General features: G+C 46.3%; 1 protein-coding gene across 3 annotated transcripts in view; it reads left to right on the top strand.

Annotated features, from left to right (window-relative positions):
• Window positions 1–15,448, top strand: part of LOC147097075 (electroneutral sodium bicarbonate exchanger 1-like) — a 197,199-nt gene that overhangs the window by 122,914 nt on the left and 58,837 nt on the right. For all 3 annotated transcript variants that reach the window (XM_085972875.1, XM_085972873.1, XM_085972876.1), the window contains exons 3-5: window positions 237–380; window positions 11,165–11,300; window positions 11,906–12,066. In XM_085972875.1, the coding sequence (XP_085829001.1) occupies window positions 237–380; window positions 11,165–11,300; window positions 11,906–12,066 (441 nt within the window). The remainder of the gene's footprint in view (window positions 1–236; window positions 381–11,164; window positions 11,301–11,905; window positions 12,067–15,448) is intronic.

Below are 15,448 nucleotides of genomic sequence, written 5' to 3'. Positions count from 1 at the left end.
AGGCATTGTCAAAGGAAGGTTTTAAGGAAGTGGAGCGGGAGAGATATAGTGCGATGAAGGGATTTGGGACGACAATTGCAGTTTGCACTACACTTGGGATCTACCGGCCACACACCACCGCTAGTTGATGCAGTTTAACTACAGCCTAATTTGCATTGCGATTACTGAAAATCTCCAACTGTATTTAGAATTGAGTGCTTTGTATAATGTGTATATTTTTTCCCTTGTGTTTATAGGACATAGGACCTTGTATGTTGGTGTGCGTATGCCTCTGGGTAGACAGAGCCACCGACACCACAGGACCCATGGATCAAAGCACAAGAAGCGAGAGAGAGTGAAAGGTGCCATCCAGGAAGAAGAAAAGGATAATCTCACTTACGGTGAGACACATTCCATCTTTTACTGTAAATCTTTGAGTGGAATACCCACTTTCCCACCTCAAATTCCAAAGTAGTGAATGCATATTGCACACACATACTAAAATATATCTAAAGTGCTATTATTTTCCCTAAAATTTGGACCACAAAGTGGGGAGAGGGCTGTGTATTGTACATGGGGAGGGAGTATTTTATTTGAAGATTTATTGTATTTATAGAAGTTACAGCAGAATCTAACTTTTTTTCATCTGTTTCTAGTTCAGTAAAGTTAAATCATTGAGTTGTGTAATTTGGACATGTCTTGACATGAAGTAGAAACGTGAAAGCTATGGCTAAAGCCTGCAGACTGTCTGATGTCTGTTGTTGCCTATAGCGTATGCACAGGAAAATCGTATTTTTGATTCTTGTTTGACACGTGGTTGCTGACCTCCTAGTCCTACCCCGCTTGGAATGGACAGGACCCCCAACTCGTGGACACTGGTTGAAAGATGATCAATTCATTAGAGCAAAGCACTAGGTAACACGACAGTGCAACAGCTCTACTCTGCCTAGGGCAGCAGAGCAGATCTTACTCAATTGCATTAACTGAAATATGCAGTTTGCAATTACTGCCACATTACAGCAAGGTAAGTCCGATGCCCCCACTGGCAAAGATGATGCCTCCTAAGTGTTGAGCAAGCCTTAACAAAATAAAAACAAATGGAAGTTGGACTGGTTCCGTATTTCCTATGCCGCACCATTTCCAAAAGACTCCAGTACTGTAAATTACACTTGCAAACCATTCCACTTTTACTACCTATGCAGTCAGAGATAGAGTACAAGACGGAGTTCAGTGAAAGGGAGAGGCCAGAGAGGCAAAAAACAGCAAGATGCGCAAGTTGCATTTCCAATTATACTCTGTGGCCTGTTTGTCAAAAGCCACCGACCTGGTGGCACATTTCCCAAGGACGTGGTCCCCATATAGGCATGCTCTCTAATAATTACATAGGATGTACCTGTTCCTAATCTACCACCAATTTTCTCCTCATCGCTCCTGAAAGCTTTGACTAATACTAGGTGACGCAAGAAAACCACTAGGCACTCGGTCTAAGCGTTAAACAAAGCTTTTAATCAACTGTTTTACAACATGGAGGTCTAGTTGTGTCCTTCACCAGTTCCTGTTAATGTCTTGCGCAAGCTGGGCCCGCGCCCGAGTATTTATACTCTCCCTGGACAGCGCCACCCGTAGGCTGCTCAGTATTATTTCATAAGTCTTTCTTTCATGAATGACTGATTCATGTCACTAGGGTAGGTTGTTCGGTATCTCACTAAGTGGCATTTTCTTGTATGAGGCCAGATGATGGTCATTGGCAGGTTTTTCATCTATGGAGGGCATCACAGCTGAGCCTAATCATCTTCTCACCTGACATCTGCAGGGGTCACTGGATAGTAGTAAAGCTGTTTGTTTTTTAAATTCCCTCCTCCCTAGACTCTGGTTGATGTGACCTCGAATACCTGTCACCTTGTTCCCCTCAACAGGCCTTAGTTGGTGAATATTATGGTATTGGTAACATGTTGGCAAACCTGCCTACACTGTCTCACCACCAAGTTTTGGCCTTTGGATCTGAAATATCAAAATTAATCAACCTGGTTGATGAGACATTGATGTAAGTAGGCTTGACATGTTGCAAATGGGCAGAGGCAGCAGAGGGCCCTTTGAGGATTTCCTTTAAGTGTTGCACGCTACTTGATACTTGATAGAAATGGTAGACTCGAGGAAAATGCAATTTAAAATCTAGATTGCATATTTAGAGGATAATGAAAGCAATGCAATTATAATCTTCTGGGACTGTCTGCTTCCTACTAAATTACCATGAGTGCTTAGAAAGAAAACTAACATCATTTTAAGCGAGACATTCGTGCACCATGTTGACCAAGCATCAGAGCGTATTTTATAAATGAAAGTACATTTCGCACTGTAAATAGCACTGCTTATTCTGTATGAACTAAAATGTGTCTTGCCTGTAGATGTTTGAGCTGGTGAGTCAGAATGGAAGCTGTCCAAAAAACAGTACATTCCTGCTATGAGTTATTAGCAGGACAGAGTCAGTTTGGGCAACAGCATAGGCGCTGTTTCAATGTTGGGAAGTAAAATGACCTTGCATAAGAAGCTAGGGAACAAGGAAAGGCCATTTGACCCATCGAGCCCACTTCCTCAAAGACCGTGCATAACTACACTGTCGCAGCCTCTGCCTAACCCAATCTGAAAAATTCCTGCGAAAGGTGATTTAAATCAGTTAAAACTTCCCTGCCCCTCCCCCCAAAAAAAAAAAAAAAAAAGCAAATGCAATACATTTCCTCCAAATCTTCTTGCCATACCCTGAAAGCCTTCCAGGCAACACCTCTGTCGCCAGTGGGAAGAGGTCGCTGTGGCGATTAATGTCAGGAGCCTAATTCCCAGAACATGGCTGCAATGCTGAAATAAATTCAATGACCTCAGCAGAGTTGTCATGGTAAGAATCTTACTTCTCACCTGAATTACACTCTCCTCACACCTGCAACACTCGCAGCCCCTGTACTCTCAACACTCCCCTCCCCCACTTCACTTCACTCTCCAACAATCACTGCACCACACTTCACGCCATCTCCTTCTCCTCCTACCTACACTCTGTACTTCCGACTCTCGCCACTATCGCAACCCTCAATTCCCCACACCTCACATCTTACACACTACATATGAACTATTCAACCATGGCAGGCACATTCGCTAAACACCTCAAGGATGCCACCAACACACTCCCTTCCTCCTTTCTTGCAGGAGAAGGTTGCACACAACTTGTAACAGGAGGCTGTGACCGGAGAAGATCGAGCCTGCCAGCGCACCCTCTCCCTCATGAAAGAAAATGTGCTGGCCATCATGGGCAGGGGGAGAGTCAAGGCCATGGCGAGTGGCAACACCGGAGGAGACATCATGCAGGGTTTCTTCACACCCTTCTCTCTTTCCCTTCTCACTTCTTCTATCTCACCCGTACACTCTGCATGACAAACTGGCAGCTGCTACCAGCAGCCACTTCTCTCTGCTCTCCCTTCAGCAGCTGAAATGAAAGAGTGTGAAGGTGTGGTCACCCTGTGCGACTTCAGGAACAGGAGTCCAGCTTTCCTGAAGATGCAATGTCACTCGATCTGACCCTCTCAAGCACCAGTTCAAAGACTGGCACCACGTGTACTTTAGAGAAGAGGTTCTCAACAAGGGGTCCACGGCCTCCTAGGGATCTGCAAGATGATTTCAAGGATCTGCCAGTTGGTTTATCTCATCAATATACTGGGGAGACATAACCATCAGTAGTCTCCCCTGTATATTAAGACGCGTGGAATAGTCTCAGCAATACAAAGACTCTGCATGCACAGTCAATTCAGGTTCTTACTGTTGGACACCTTGGCCTCGATTTTTAATAGCCCTGAGGAGGCGGGTTTGGAGGCAGGTCTGTTGGGAAAACGGGGAAAAATGGCTTCAGATACCCAACCCGCCCCCACCCGATTTTTCGTGAGTATCTGTTCAGCCGCTCCCAAACTGACCCGTCTCCAACCGGTGGGACAGGTGGTTAAGGCAGTTAACAGCCTGTTAGCTGCCTTGCTAATCCTATTTTCATGGTGGTTTCCCATTTTCCTGCTTCTAGTTCCTGTTTCCCGACTAGTCAAACGGGCCAGGTTCAAGGAGACGAGTTGCTGGAGGACATGATTTATATGCATTCGTGGAGTGCTTTAAAAGCACCCCTGAAACATGGCTGACATTAAATTCAACAACTTTGCTGTTGTAGGTATGGGATAACGTTTTGCACATCTACTGACCACCTGACTGTTCAAGCTGACACCCATCAGCAGTGTGTCATGAATGGAATAATTTCAGGCCACTTTGACTCTGCGCTTGCAAGATTGTTACCTCAAATGAAATCTCTAGCAAGGGGATGGGAAACATTTATGCCCCCTCACCCTGGTCCTCATAATCAGGGGAATAGCAGCCGTGTGGCTCAGCGCAGATCTTCCTGGGAAGAGGAAGAGGAAAAGGAGGAGGACGAGGGGGAGCCTTGCATGCCCTGTTGTGACCAATGCAGCATCCCTCCAGTTCACTGCTGCCTGTCAACCAGGGTATGCCACACTACCATAAGCTTACTCTTCAATCATAGGTGGCCACCATATGGCTCTGTAATTACAGGCGACACTTGTCCAACGTCATACTTCACCTCTGCTATACTGTTATTTCCTATCACTTTTACCATCAGCATTACAAATGCAAGTTGCCCTGAGCCACATAGGCCACGCAATCAACTGTTTGACATAATTTATCTTTAACACATGACAAAAGGATAATGCACCAGCAAGAGTCAGGAAAAAAAAGAAACATCACTCGGATGACTATAGGTGCTTACTCTTTCTCTTGCGTGTGCTTCTACGTGGTGCTTCCCCCGTGGCTTTAGCAGATGTAGAGGCATCTTGCTGACCAGGATGCTGCACCTGCTTAGACGCCTTTGGCGTGCGTCCTCTGGGTTTGGGAGCTTGGGAGGGCTCTTCAACATTCTGCTCTTCCTGCGGCTGTGCAGGGGCTGAAATGGCCATCTCTGTTGTCGCTGCAAAGTGGGTCTCTGACCGAGGGCTCCGTAGTGGCATGGTCGTGCGAGCGCTTAGAGAAGAGCCCGCACTTCCTTCTGTCCTGCCAACAACATCCCCCTCGTGGGTCAGTCACACCTCAGTGCTGCCAAGTGGCAGGAGAGCACCTTGCTGCACTTCAGGGGGACCATGAGGACCCGTATCGGCACTGGCAGTCCTCCTCAAAAGGACGTCCATGAAGCTCTGGTCTCTCTGCTCAATAGCTGCTCATCGCTCCTCCAGAGATGTCATTCTATTCTGAACAGTCACCATGTTTTCCTGACTCTGGCGACTTAATTCCTCCATGGCCGTAGCCATCCTTTCCACGGAGGTTGCCATCCTATCCATGGTGGTGCGTTCATGCGCCATTGCCTTCACGGCAGTGCTGATGTTAGCGATGGACTCCTCCATTCTCTCCACACTCTCACTAACCCTGGAGGCAAACCCTTCCAGAGACACCTGCACTTGTTCCTGTATTTCACGAACTGCTCTTTTTCTGGAAGGCCCCAGAGTAACGGCGTCTGCATGCAGCTCAGCAGAGCTAGGAGAGTCCTGCGACCTCGGAGGAGGACTCTCCACTGCTGTCGCTGTTTCCACCATCTGCTGCTGCTCACTTGTGGGCTGTGATAGACCAGGTGGCAACACTACTCTAACTCGTGATGGCCCTACCGAGGTGTGTGTTGCTGCGCTGGGTGCGCTGAGTCCTGGTGACGCTGCTCCCTCAGAGGCTTCAGGTTCCTCTGAGGAGTTGTCCGGGTCTTCGTCCTGGATCGTGGGGAGGGGGGCGCTCGATGGTCCTGTGGGAGAGTAAAGGCTTGAATTAGATATGATATTGATGTAGCAGACACATCCTTTTGAGCAGATGATACAAAGTGATTCTCTATGAACATCATATTCCATTGCTTTCTGAGGGGGATGAAACTCTATTATGTCACCAGCTTCCTCTAGTGTGCCCGTCTCTCCATCGCCCACTTCCAGGTCCTCGCCACCTCCAACAATCTCGTTTGCTGCCTTCTCGGCACTGGTCAGTATTGCTAGGGTAGGTGTTCCTCCTCCAGTCAGTGCTCTCTCCCTCTTATTGTGGGCTATCTTTTCCTGCAAGGAGGGACACAAGCGGTGTTTCAGCCACAGTGATGGAGTGAGGGTCAATAATCTCTACCATAGAAGCTTTGAGGGAGACGAAGATGGGGTAAGGTGCCAAGAGGAAGCTAGCTCCCTGTGTTGTTGTTAGACTCTCGCTGTCATGCAGTGACAACTAAGGGGTGCATAGACAGGATGCTGAAGTGATTCAGTGCAGAGACAGAGATGGATAGGAAAGGGTGCAAGGGAAGTAAGAGTAAGGTGGGATATGAAGGAGGAGGCTTACAACGCAGAGTGCTGGTGATGAGAAGAGAAGGGAAGCGGTGTGAAGGCAAGTGAGATGGGATACTCACTTTTGACGTTCTCACAAGATCATTAACCCTTTTGCGGCACTGGATCCATGACCGTGCATAAATTGACCTTGAGCTCACCTCCTGAGCAATGCGCAGCCAGGCTGCCTTAGTCTGCTGAGGAGGCTTCCTCCGGCCATCAGGAGGGAAGAGAATCTCCCTGCGCGCTCTGACAGCATCCACAAGAACTTGGAGGGACTCATCATGAAAAGGAGGAGCTGCCTTGCCTCTGGAAGAAGTCATAGCGTTTAAATCAAGTGCAGGAAACCACAATGGAAAAGGCTCAGGCTGGAGGGCAGCTTTAAAAGCAGCTGATATTATGACATCATCAGAGGCAGGCGGCCAGCCGACCCGATCCCACTCATTGGACGGGCCAGCGCACCTCCGTGAAATTAACAAGGTACTTTAATAAAAATCGCAACTCTGCAGCTGTTCCCGCCGGAAGCGGCTCCTGAACCCGACTCCAACCCGCCATGGGATTTAAAATCGAGTTAGACAAGTCCCTTTTGCGTTGTCACTGACTTACAGCAGTATTTATCTTGGTAAGTTTTTTTTGAACAAGCCCTATTTGCTTCCACATACATAAACCACTTGCTGCTTTTAACTATTAAATAAAATAGTGGGAGTTATAACTTCTCTTCCGGGGGATTAAAACCTGAGCTGGGGGGCGGGGAAATCCGTGACTTAGTCCGGCGATGCGTGGGCCCAGGTAGCGTGAGCTTTCCTTTCAACCCTTTTCTTTCCCCTCATGTGGAGCCGCTCTGTCGGTTGGAAGCCGCTTGCGTGTTTGAAAAGAGACACTTCTTTCCTGATTAAACTGGTGTTTGAGACAGAGAGGGGGGCACCGTCAATGAAGAGTGTGTGCATGCCACGTGGCCATGGAGGGGGGGGGGGGATGGAAAGAAGAAAGAGACTTTCCAGTCCCTGGGCCTGTGGCAAGGCTGTAATAATCAATATCTACAGTTTGAGTTGATCAAATAGCTGAAGGCGTTATCACGATTTTCCTCGTACCTCGGACTCAGAACTTTCCATTCACGGCCAGGTGCTTCTCTGACGAACGGATAGGCCTAGTCTGGGCGTGTGTGTCCTTTTGAGATACCGCCAGATATTTGTGAGTGTTGGGGAGGATTTATGGCGATGAGGTGGGTAACGCCGCTCAGAGCCCTGTTTATTTTTTCCTCCTCTTTCATGTGCCACCCAACTCCGCCATTTCACCGCCGTGTTGGGGTTTGGTACCGAAATGGAGGACGTGGACCTGGCATTTAATCCCGTCCGACCGAGCGTGCACAAATCGAGCCTGTACTGAGCACTGCTCTTGTTGCTCCTGGTCCGTTTCCAGTTAAGCAAATGGTTGATGGGGCAGAGCAGACCTTGGGCAGCAAATGGGCACATAATGTAAATTTAGGATTAAAAACAGACAATGCTGGAAATATTCAGCACGTCAGGCAGCATCTGTGGAGAGAGAAACAGAGTTAAAGTTTCAGCTCGATGACTTTTCGTCAGAACTGGAAATGTTAACTGTTTCTCTCCACAGATGCTGTCTGATCTGCTGAGGATTTCCAGGATCTGCTGAGGATTTCCAGCATCTGCAGTATTTTGCTGATGTAAATTTAGGACTTAATAAATTCCTCTTTACGTAAGGTGTAATAGAGCTACTAATAAATTCCTCTTTACGTAAGGTGTAATAGAGCTACGAATAACTAACATTCATATAAAAAAAATACTTGTGTTGCAGGGGTCCACGGAATTTTTATAACACTGGAGAGGGGCCTCTGAAGCAAAAAGGTTGAGAACCCCTGCTTTAGAGGATAGACTAGGAGAAGTCTTCACACGGTGAATCACCGGGCACAAGTGTGCAAGAGCTAGGGCAGGGGATTCGGATGTCACAGGTGCCAGCTTGCCGGAGGGCGAGATCACACACTAGCTCTGCTGCAGAGGACTCCGATGCTGACTTCAAGGGCCAAGGCTGATGGGCATACACCAGGAAATGTTAGGTACACTGGGCAGTGTACTTGTGAGCTTGCATGTTGAGCATGGGGACCTGTTAGCTTCGAAGAGCATGAAGACCATTCTGCCCAACATAAGCGAGTGGTCAGCTCCATGAAGACAACATTGGAGCTCGCCATGATAGAGTCTCTTCTGACAACCTCCAAAGCATCTCGCATTGCTCCCATGAGACGGCTGCCATCTTGGCTCTGGGTGCGAGTGTTGACCGGGGCTTCCAGAGTGTCACATCACTCCTGCACTCAGTTCTCGAGCAGAGCTGCAGGAGTGCTGAGACGCAGTCCCAGGAGAGTGGCTTGGAGCCATAGGCGAGGTGCCTGCTGTCCTCTCTTAGGACGATAGCATGCCTGTTCCCCTGCCAGCCACTCCACCAGTGCCCTTGTTAGTGCGCCACAGCCAGCTGGGCCAGACTGCTCTGGTCCAGGCACAGCTTCTGCAGCCGGGCCCTCAAGGCCCAGAGCTGCTCGAGGTCGCCCACCACGGCCATTTGAAGTGTCCTCCATGGAAGTTCAGCAGCCTTTCACCTCCCAAGCTGTAGCCACTGAGGATACACTTTGCAGGAGCACTAGGGTAGGTAAACGAGCGCAGAAGATGGGCAATAAGGGGTTGCATAAAGGTGATTATTAATTATTTCTGTTGCCTGTTATACATAAAAGCTGCTCCCGAATGGTCCAGGCAACAAGTGTTGCTTGAACACAGACTGTCTGCTCTAATGTTTCTGGTGGCAGCCTGGCTCTCATTGTAGGCCAGCTGTACCCGGGTTCCTGACAGGAGTTCTGAACCAAGTCTTAAGGGGATAGTCCTTGTTGCTCAGTAGCCATCCTGTGACCTGACAGCCTGACTGGAATAAAGTCAGCACAGAGGACTGGCGTGGGATAAACAAATCATGACTGCTGCCAGGAAACTGGACATGGACCTGTATGATGGGCTGCCTGTGGTCGCAACCCAGCTGGGCATCGAGGGAGGGGGGAGTGCTTTTGTATTCAAGATGCCAGGATGGTGATGGGAAGCATGCAAGGCAATATGGTGCAGTCTATGGCACCTTGCACCCTGGGGAAGCCTGCCAAGTGAGCAAAGCCGAGACCTGCTTTGCTCTGTCCATTGGGAAAGAGATGTAGGTGCTCCTCCTGGTGTAGAGAGCCTCGGTGATCTCCCTGATACAACGGTGAACAGAAAACTATGAAATGTCACTGATGTCACCTGCTGCAGCCTGGAAGGAACCTGTTGCTTAAAAGTTAAGGGCGACAATGACCTTGACAGCCACAGGCCGTGCTGCCCATGCCATGGTTTGAGGCTGGAGTTGTAGCTGCAGCTGGTGACATAGCTCAGTGGCAGCAGCCTCCTTTTTGTGAAGCGAAATCACTTGACACATTGCTCCTCCCAAGAGGTTCCTGCAGGAGAAGCAGTCCCTGAAGACCCGCTGTGGGTGTGGCCTCCTGCGCAGTGCCCTCTTCTTCCTCCTCCTCCCAGCTGCTCATGCTCTCTCCCGTCTTCATGGCTGCTTCCCCTCGTCTTCCAGCCCCAAAGGCAGACCTACCAGACCACCCATGACTGCAGTGAAACTGTTCTGAGGGCATCCAAAAGCTGTCCAGCAGCAGAAATCAAATCCGTGTTAGAAGTGTGAAAATAGGCCAAAAAACACCTCTAAGCATAAAGCAGCAACTAACCAGTCGTGGATGAGCTGCTGTGCGAGCTTATCACGTGGCTAATCAGGCGCTGGGCAGACCAATTTCACAAAGGGGTCCTACAAGCATAGGGCCCTTATTTCAATATTTTAATCAGTGTTTTAAATACTTCCAATGCGCGCCCTGGACGCCTATGAAGGAGCCTGATCCAATATGGTGGGCGAGGCACTTATGGCGCCGAATGAGCGTGTGCCATATTGGATACTTGTGCACCTGTTTTACGCCAACAAATTTCTAGTCCGAGATCTCTGATCCCATTTCCCGGTGAGAATCTGACACAATCTGACCGGTCGCCTGTTTTACACACAGCGCGATGTTGCTCTCCGTTGACGTCAATAGAAAGTAAAATCGAGGAGGGTGTAAAACAGGCAGCCGATCTGATCGCGTCAGTTTCCCACCTGGCGGGTCAGGTTAAAGTTAACCCGTGGGTTTGAAACTGTTGGAAGAGTAATAACAGCCTGATACCATAGGTAGTACAAACTCGTGCCAGCCAGGTGATTATGGATTCATGTTTTAGACTTGCCCTATACCCTAGTTCACCTATGAGCTCCATCTATTTTCAATGGAACACCAGGTGAAGCACCTCATGGGCAGCAGTTTCCTTCCAGTACACTCGCCTACAATAAAACCTCTTGGTGGGAACCAAGGAAGGCACTGCTGTCAGTTCAAGATGAATCCACAGCCTGGACCTTTGTGGTATCTCTGCTAACGGAGGATGTACTGCTGAGTAATCTCAGTGGGGAGAAATAGAGGAATAACAGGAGATGAGACAAATAAAATTTAACAAACTTGAATTTTGAATAAATTTGGTGCCAAAAGGAAATGTTAAGGCTCTGTTAGACTAACCTGTGCATTTCACAGCAGCTGATTTACGTAGAATAGATGAAGGTTTTCATCCTAATAAAACCACCATAGGATCTTCCTGGTGATTGTGTTTATATACCGCTGTCTCTGTCTCTACATATCCTTCAAATCACAAAAGCAGTGTCTGATCCCATCAATCTATTAAATTCTAATTACCTCCTGCTGTGCGTCTGCTTTTTAGACACCCCTTCCCAGCGAGTGCAGTTCATTCTGGGAACTGAAGATGATGAAGAGCACGTTCCACATGAACTGTTCACCGAGCTTGATGAAATCTGCGTGCGGGGAGGTGACGATGCGGAGTGGAAGGAGACTGCCAGGTGTGTGAAATGTCTGTTGCGTTTGTAGATGGCGGGAATGCTGGAGATGACGACGAGGTTTTGGGGTGTTCAATTCCAGAAAGTCCGCAACAGGCCTACCAAAAAGAAACTCCACTTACCTCTTGCATATCAGCTGTCAAGAAAAGCTTTCACAAATGACTGCAATGTGTTTTTTAGTCCCTTGCCTATTTTCTCAAAATAAACTGTGAATTCTTGTCACTCAATAAACTTGTGATCACTTCAGTTATTAATCCTTCAGTTTAGATATGATCATGCATCGACCACATGGGGTGTTCTGGCTGTGGCTGGTGGCATAACCTGCTGCTGTCAATTAGAAGATCAAGTACAGAAGAAAAGCCACCCCGCACAAAATCCACTACTTATATTGAAAGAACATGGAAGTGATTACAAGGCACTAATCTCAGCTTTAGGCTCAGTTGACTTTTCTAATCTATTCAATCTTCCTTCACCCTCACAGTCTATGGTCTCAACAACAGCCCAGTCTTTAGCAGTAACTTCCTGGTAGCTAACCGATTAGCCATGTGGCTCTGGGAATGTTTGTGAAAAGTTGAGATGAAACTTCTTTTTGCTGTGCTGTTTGGCAGGTGGTTGAAGTTTGAAGAAGACGTCGAGGATGGTGGAGACCGTTGGAGTAAACCGTATGTCGCCACACTGTCGTTACACAGCCTGTTCGAGCTGCGGAGCTGCATCATTAACGGTACAGTCTTATTGGACATGCGAGCAAACAGCATTCAGGAGATCGCAGGTACGTCAAATGCAGGAACACTGCCTTTATCGAATCCATTTTGTTATTTAGAAGTACACGGTGTAATGTAAATCATCAAAGCACATTATGTCACTCGTGTGATGTCACTGTGACTTGCCCGTCTTCCCAAACAAAAACCAAGTTGCTGCTTATTCATGAGACGCTACCCCTTTAATTGATCGAATTCACAGTTTTGAAACCTGAACAATTCATGTGGCTATTTACCTTGTCTGAAGTTTCTCATGGTCTCTTGCATTCTATTTCCTGCTTTGAGTAACGATGGGATTTATATGGATTATGTAACTCATTTCTTGCATGTTACTGGATACTTCAGGGAGTAGGGATTTGGTTTTTTCCATCTCTGACTTGCCTACCACGCATTCAATGACCCAGTCAATCGGGGGACAGTAAAGGAGTGTCACTGAACAGATGAAATTGGTGTCAAATATCAGTAATAATCTAGAGAAGGTAAATCTGGTAAGCCAGCGAAAAGTCCGTTTATGAGCAGGTTGAACTCTTATCTCATTGTGTAACTTTTCCTTCTCTTGTTGCTATGGAAACCTTTACAATAACTTTCACTCTGCAACATGAGTCAGAAGCTTCTGTAATTGCTTTACAAAGGCAAAGATGACTCTGAAACCTAAGCTGTGATTACTTAATTTTGAAAGAATAATAAAAGGAAAATGTAATAAAACTCACTTCTGACCAAGTTTCATATTCGAACTACCTGAGGGAAAAGCAGCTTTCTTTTCTTCAAAGCCTAAGGTGAAGGACCGAGGCCCACAGTGAAGGACGTTACCAAGACTGAAAACAGCAGGAGAGATGAGCTAGATCAGCAAGTCGTGATTAGATGACACCAAGCTTGGAGTTTTAAAAGCCTGTAAATTATAGGAAGAAAGAAACACTGAGGAGTTCCAGAGATCAGAGACCGGAGTAAGCTAAAGTAACAAACTGAGTCTTGTCTTGAAGAGAGAAATGAAGAATATTTAGTTTTTCTAAATATCTATCTTTCAAATAAAATTTCTTGTATTCATTGTGGATAAGAAGAGAGTTCTGTGTAATATAATTTGTGAATAACATAAAGTAGAAAATAATCAATTAGAAAAGAGAAAACTGGACTAGAACACAACCAGTTAAGAAGAAGAAAATTGATTGGCTCAAACTTGACGTTTACTTATTTGTTCATGGTGACGCCCAGATCCCAGGAACAAGTAGACAAATCTCAGGTTTATGCCTATATGACCTGTTAGCCAGACAAATTTCTTCTTTCTAACTGGTTAAGTATTTAAGTATCTCTCTTCCTGCTTTCTAATTGGCTATTTTCTACGGTTTGTTGTTGCCAAATCATATTCCACAAAATATTTCTCCCCAATTTTGATTTCTCTCTAACTATATTCTAAATTATCACATTCCAGCAAAAAGAAATCTGTCGAGATGCAGCCACCCCAACAGTTCTTCAGCCATCCCACTATACATCCCTCAAAAATCAAATTTATAACGTACATTATCCATCCCATCAACCAATTGCTCTAGCAACACTTCTTTCCCTCCTTCGTTTTTACCAATATATTGAGCACAGATCTAGTTGGAATAAATAACATAGGGCCAATTTTAACTTGTTCCGAGGGTCTCCTGCTTTCGGGGTGGGGGGGGGGGGGGGGGTGGTGCGGGTGCGAGATGGCCCCACTAAGGAAAGTTTTTTTTAAAAACTTGCATGCAGTGACCTTGCTGGTTTCCCAACAACTTTACATGGCGGCCCAGCTGTGTGAGCACCCCTCGATTTACATTTACAGTGGGAAATGGAGCCACTCCATTTTAACTGCTCTCCCGCTCCTTCCCTGCCGATCGGGGAGACTTAAAATTCTCCCTCTTGTATCTGCTAACCAATCCTCTAATTTATTTGTCTTCTCTTTGCAGCCTTGGTGGTGTCCTGCATAATGAACCTTGGTCCTTTTGCCTGGGTTTCTCAACTAAGATATATTGGAACACCTCTCTGGGAGAATGTGCCTCCTTCTGTTCAAATTCTTTGGTTATTTTAAAACAGGAAGGGGGCTTCGCAAGAATCAGCACAAACATTTTATTTTTGTAAAATACAGTTCCTGATGTGTGGGTGTTGATGTTGAAACCTGTTCAATAATTGCACAAAATCTTCCATCAGGATGGCAGAATAAGGGAATGCATGCAGCTTTTAGACAGTGTTTTATGTAGGGGAATCTCTTGGTGATTGTCAGTTGAAATTCTGTATGCCTTCCTTTGAAAATCATGATGAATTTTAATAGAGGTAATGAATTATGCAGCATTTTGATCCAAGATAAATAATTCTTGATTAGTTGGTGTCTATGCGCAATGTCTTGGGGAAAGATTGGCATAGTGTTGGTCTCCCTGCCTGTGCAGTCTTCCAGTTCCAATAGCTTATTATAGCCTTGCCAATCATTAGATCTAGCATTTCATCACAACCAAATGAATTTTATAACATTTGACAAATGTATTTTGAAACCTTCATGCAATGCTAAACTACATATGTAAATTTTCTGCAATCTTGCCTCTTCTGGGAATGGACTTAGATGAAACTGATGAAGGAAAGGGCATATAAGATGGAATATCTAATGCAATTTGATGGGAGAGTGTAAACTCGGATGAGATGCTGAACCCAGTCGTGGGGAAAGATTGAATTCCTTTGGTCCTATGTGTAAACATGGCTCGAAGGATTTCCTATGTTCTGAAATGTGTTGACCATGTCCCTATAAGCTAGTGGCCATGTGAGATCCTCCTGCAATGTTTATGATGCCACTAATGCAGAGTAGTCACAGGAAATCTCAATTTAACCCACAGTTGAATGTAAATCTCCACTAGTTTAATGTTGTACCTCTGCTCTGTCACCTCAGTAAAGCTGGCCTCCTAGAAGTTCATTGTTAAATTACAAAGGGGGGGGGGGGGAGTTGATCAGTATTTTTGATTGAAGCCAATGAGCTGTTCATTTAGTGAATTGGGTTGATAATGCATCTGCCAGGTCTAATGGGAATTTCTGTTAACACTTCTTCCAAACCTGAAATGTAGCCAGATTTCTCTTATTTTTGTTGGGAAAATTGAGATTAATCTTCAGTTTCTCAATAATAGTGCAGGCATGTCGGAGTCCAACTGGGGAAAGGGAATGTGTCTCCAGCACTGCTGGTAGTGGTGGCTTTGCTTTTTGGTTGGGGGGGGGGGGGGGTGGCGTTGGTGGGCTGTCCTGGTCACCCATCACAGCACTGGATCCCTGACCTTCCCCTCCCAAAATGCTAGAAAGAGCTGTTCAAAATAACACTGTCGCGATATGATCTAAATCCAACACAAAAGCACCAGTCGCATCCTAAAGAAAAAAACGTGTTTTACATGATGGAAG

The sequence above is a fragment of the Somniosus microcephalus genome, chromosome 33 (genome assembly GCF_052327205.1).
Source record: "Somniosus microcephalus isolate GS21.2 chromosome 33, FLI_Smic_1.0, whole genome shotgun sequence".
NCBI lineage: Eukaryota > Metazoa > Chordata > Chondrichthyes > Squaliformes > Somniosidae > Somniosus > Somniosus microcephalus.
The sequence above is the reverse complement of the archived record's forward strand: the minus strand, read 5'-3'. Positions and strand labels throughout refer to the sequence as shown.